Genomic DNA, 2,950 nt, shown 5'->3' with positions numbered 1-2,950 from the left:
GGACCTCCTCAACATCACCTGTAGGAAGGGCTCTAAAAAGGGTTTCAATCTCTGACCGTTAACCTTCGAAGAACTACTACCATCCGGTGACTTAATTTCAACAGCTCCATGAGGAAAAACAGTGCGAACAATAAAAGGACCCGTCCACCGAGAACGCAACTTCCCAGGGAAAAGATGTAAGCGGGTATCATACAGAAGAACTTTTTGACCTGGAGAAAATGTCTTCTTAGAATATTCCTATCATGCACAAGTTTCATTTTGTTCTTATACTCCTTCGCACTATCATACGCATCTCTACGAATCTCTTCCAACTCATTGAGCTGGAGTTTCCTATGGGCTCCTGCCTTGTCGAGTGAAAAATTTAGCTGCTTAACAGCCCAATAAGCTCTATGTTCTAACTCAACAGGTAAATGACATGCCTTGCCATAAACAAGCCGATAAGGCGACATTCCAATAGGAGTCTTAAACGCAGTACGGTAAGCCCATAAGGCATCAGTAAGCCTAGACGACCAGTCTTTCCGATTAGGATTAACTGTTTTCTCTAATATACGTTTTATCTCCCTATTGGAAACCTCAACTTGACCACTAGTCTGTGGATGATACGGGGTAGCTACCTTATGAGTAATACCATATTTCTTCATTAAAAGCCTAAAAGGTCCATTACAAAAGTGCGACCCTCCATCACTAATTATAGCTCGCGGTGTACCAAAACGTGTAAGTATATTTTCTTTCAAGAACTCTATCACAACCCTATGGTCATTGGTTTTACACGCAACCGCTTCAATCCACTTAGAGACATAGTCTACAGCGACAAGGATGTATAGGTTACCAAAAGAATTAGGGAACGGACCCATAAAGTCAATACCCCACACATCAAAGACCTCAACAATCAGAATCGGGTTCAAGGGCATCATGTTCCTACGGGAAATGGTTCCTAATTTCTGGCAACGTTCACAAGTAACACAGTAACTATGGGAGTCTTTAAACAACGAAGGCCAATAGAATCCACACTGCAATATCTTAGCAGCAGTCTTCTTAGCACTAAAGTGACCCCCACAAGCATGATCATGACAAAAGGAAATAATACTGGACTGGTCACTCTCAGGTATACATCTCCTAATAATCTGGTCTGGACAATACTTAAACAAATAAGGATCATCCCAAAAGAAGTGCTTAACCTCGGCTAAAAATCTAGAACGATCTTGTTTACCCCAATGTTGGGGCATTCGACCAGTAACAAGATAGTTCACTATATTCGCATACCAAGGTAATTGGGTAACAAAGAACAATTGTTCATCAGGAAAGCTATCCCTTATAGGAAGGGAATCATCTGGGGAACTAACAACTAGCCTAGACAAGTGATCTGCTACAACATTTTCGGCACCCTTTTTGTCTCTAATGTCTGGAGAAAACTCTTGCAACAACAGATCCACCTAATCAATCTAGGTTTAGTATCCTTCTTAGACAAAAGATATTTTAAAGCAGCATGATCAGTATATATGATGATCTTAGAACCTAAGAGATAGGGTCTAAACTTGTCTAAGGCAAACACAATGGCTAATAGTTCCTTCTCGGTAGTGGTATAGTTCAACTGGGCATCATTCAGAGTTTTCTAGCATAGTAAATCACATGAAGTAACTTATTTTCTCGCTGACCTAGCACAACACCAATAGCATAATCTGAAGCATCACACATGATCTCAAAGGGTAGGTTCCAGTTGGGTGCCTGGACTATGGGGGCGGTAGTGAGTAATGACTTAAGCTTCTCAAAAGCCTCTAAACAAGCATCATCAAAGACAAACTTAACATCTTTTGCAAGCAAATTGCAAAGAGGTCTAGACATCAAGCTAAAATCCTTAATGAAACGACGATAAAAACCAGCATGCCCTAAGAATGACCTAATATCTCTTACGGTTTTTGGGACCGGTAAAGTTTTAATAAGGTCAACTTTGGCTCTATCTACCTCTATACCCTTTGAAGATACAATATGCCCTAGAACAATTCCTGAACGAACCATAAAGTGACATTTCTCCCAATTAAGCACTAAATTCTTTTCCTTACACCTAGTCAAAACTAATGACAAATGATGCAAGCACTCATCGAAAGACGAACCAAACACTGAAAAATCATCCATAAAGACCTCTAAGAACCGTTCTACCATGTCAGAAAATATGCTCATCATGCAACGCTGAAAAGTCGCAGGGGCATTACATAGCCCGAAAGGCATGCGTCTATACGCAAAGGTACCAAAGGGACAGGTAAAAGTGGTTTTCTCCTGGTCTTCTGGGGAAATAACGATCTGATTATATCCAGAGTAGCCATCTAAAAAGCAGTAGTGACTATGTCCAGCTAATCTCTCTAGCATCTGGTCGATGAAGGGAAGGGGAAAGTGGTCCTTCCTAGTGACCTTGTTCAATTTCCTAAGTCAATCAATACAAACGCCAACCCGTGGTCACTCGGGTCGGGATTAACTCATTGTTATCATTCTGGACTACAGTAATACCAGATTTCTTGGGAACAACCTGAACGGGGCTGACCCACTTACTGTCTGAAATAGGGTAGATAATGCCTGCATCTAATAGCTTAAGAACCTCAGTTCGAACTACTTCTTTCATATTGGGGTTTAGTCGACGTTGCATCTCCCTAGAAGGTTTGGTGTCTTCCTCTAAATAGATCTGATGCATACAAACAGTAGGACTTATACCCTTAATGTCTGCTATGGTCCACCCTAAAGCTTCCTTGTTGTTTTGAAGGACGGTTACTAGCCTACTTTCCTGATCTCTATCCAAGTCGGAAGAAACAATCACAGGTAAAGTCTCAGACGGGCCTAAAAACACATACTTCAGGGTATCTGGCAATGGTTTTAGGTCCAACTTAGGAGGCTCTTCTAAAGAAGGAACTAGGGTAGACTTAGAAACTGGTAGTGGTTCGAACTTAGGTTTCCATCATTA

At 41.2% G+C, this 2,950-nt stretch overlaps 1 protein-coding gene across 1 annotated transcript; it reads right to left on the bottom strand.

Annotated features, from left to right (window-relative positions):
- Positions 1-584: 584 nt before the first annotated feature.
- On the bottom strand, positions 585-2,620 carry LOC113362258 (the record flags this gene model as incomplete). The annotated part of the gene is made up of 5 exons (XM_026605185.1): positions 585-811; positions 1,058-1,414; positions 1,536-1,539; positions 1,618-1,800; positions 2,528-2,620. Coding segments are annotated over 5 exons (864 nt in total), but the record flags the coding sequence as incomplete, so codon positions are not given.
- Between the last annotated feature and the right edge of the window lie 330 nt (positions 2,621-2,950).

This window comes from Papaver somniferum, chromosome 3 (assembly GCF_003573695.1).
Source record: "Papaver somniferum cultivar HN1 chromosome 3, ASM357369v1, whole genome shotgun sequence".
Classification (NCBI taxonomy): domain Eukaryota; kingdom Viridiplantae; phylum Streptophyta; class Magnoliopsida; order Ranunculales; family Papaveraceae; genus Papaver; species Papaver somniferum.
The sequence above is the reverse complement of the archived record's forward strand: the minus strand, read 5'-3'. Positions and strand labels throughout refer to the sequence as shown.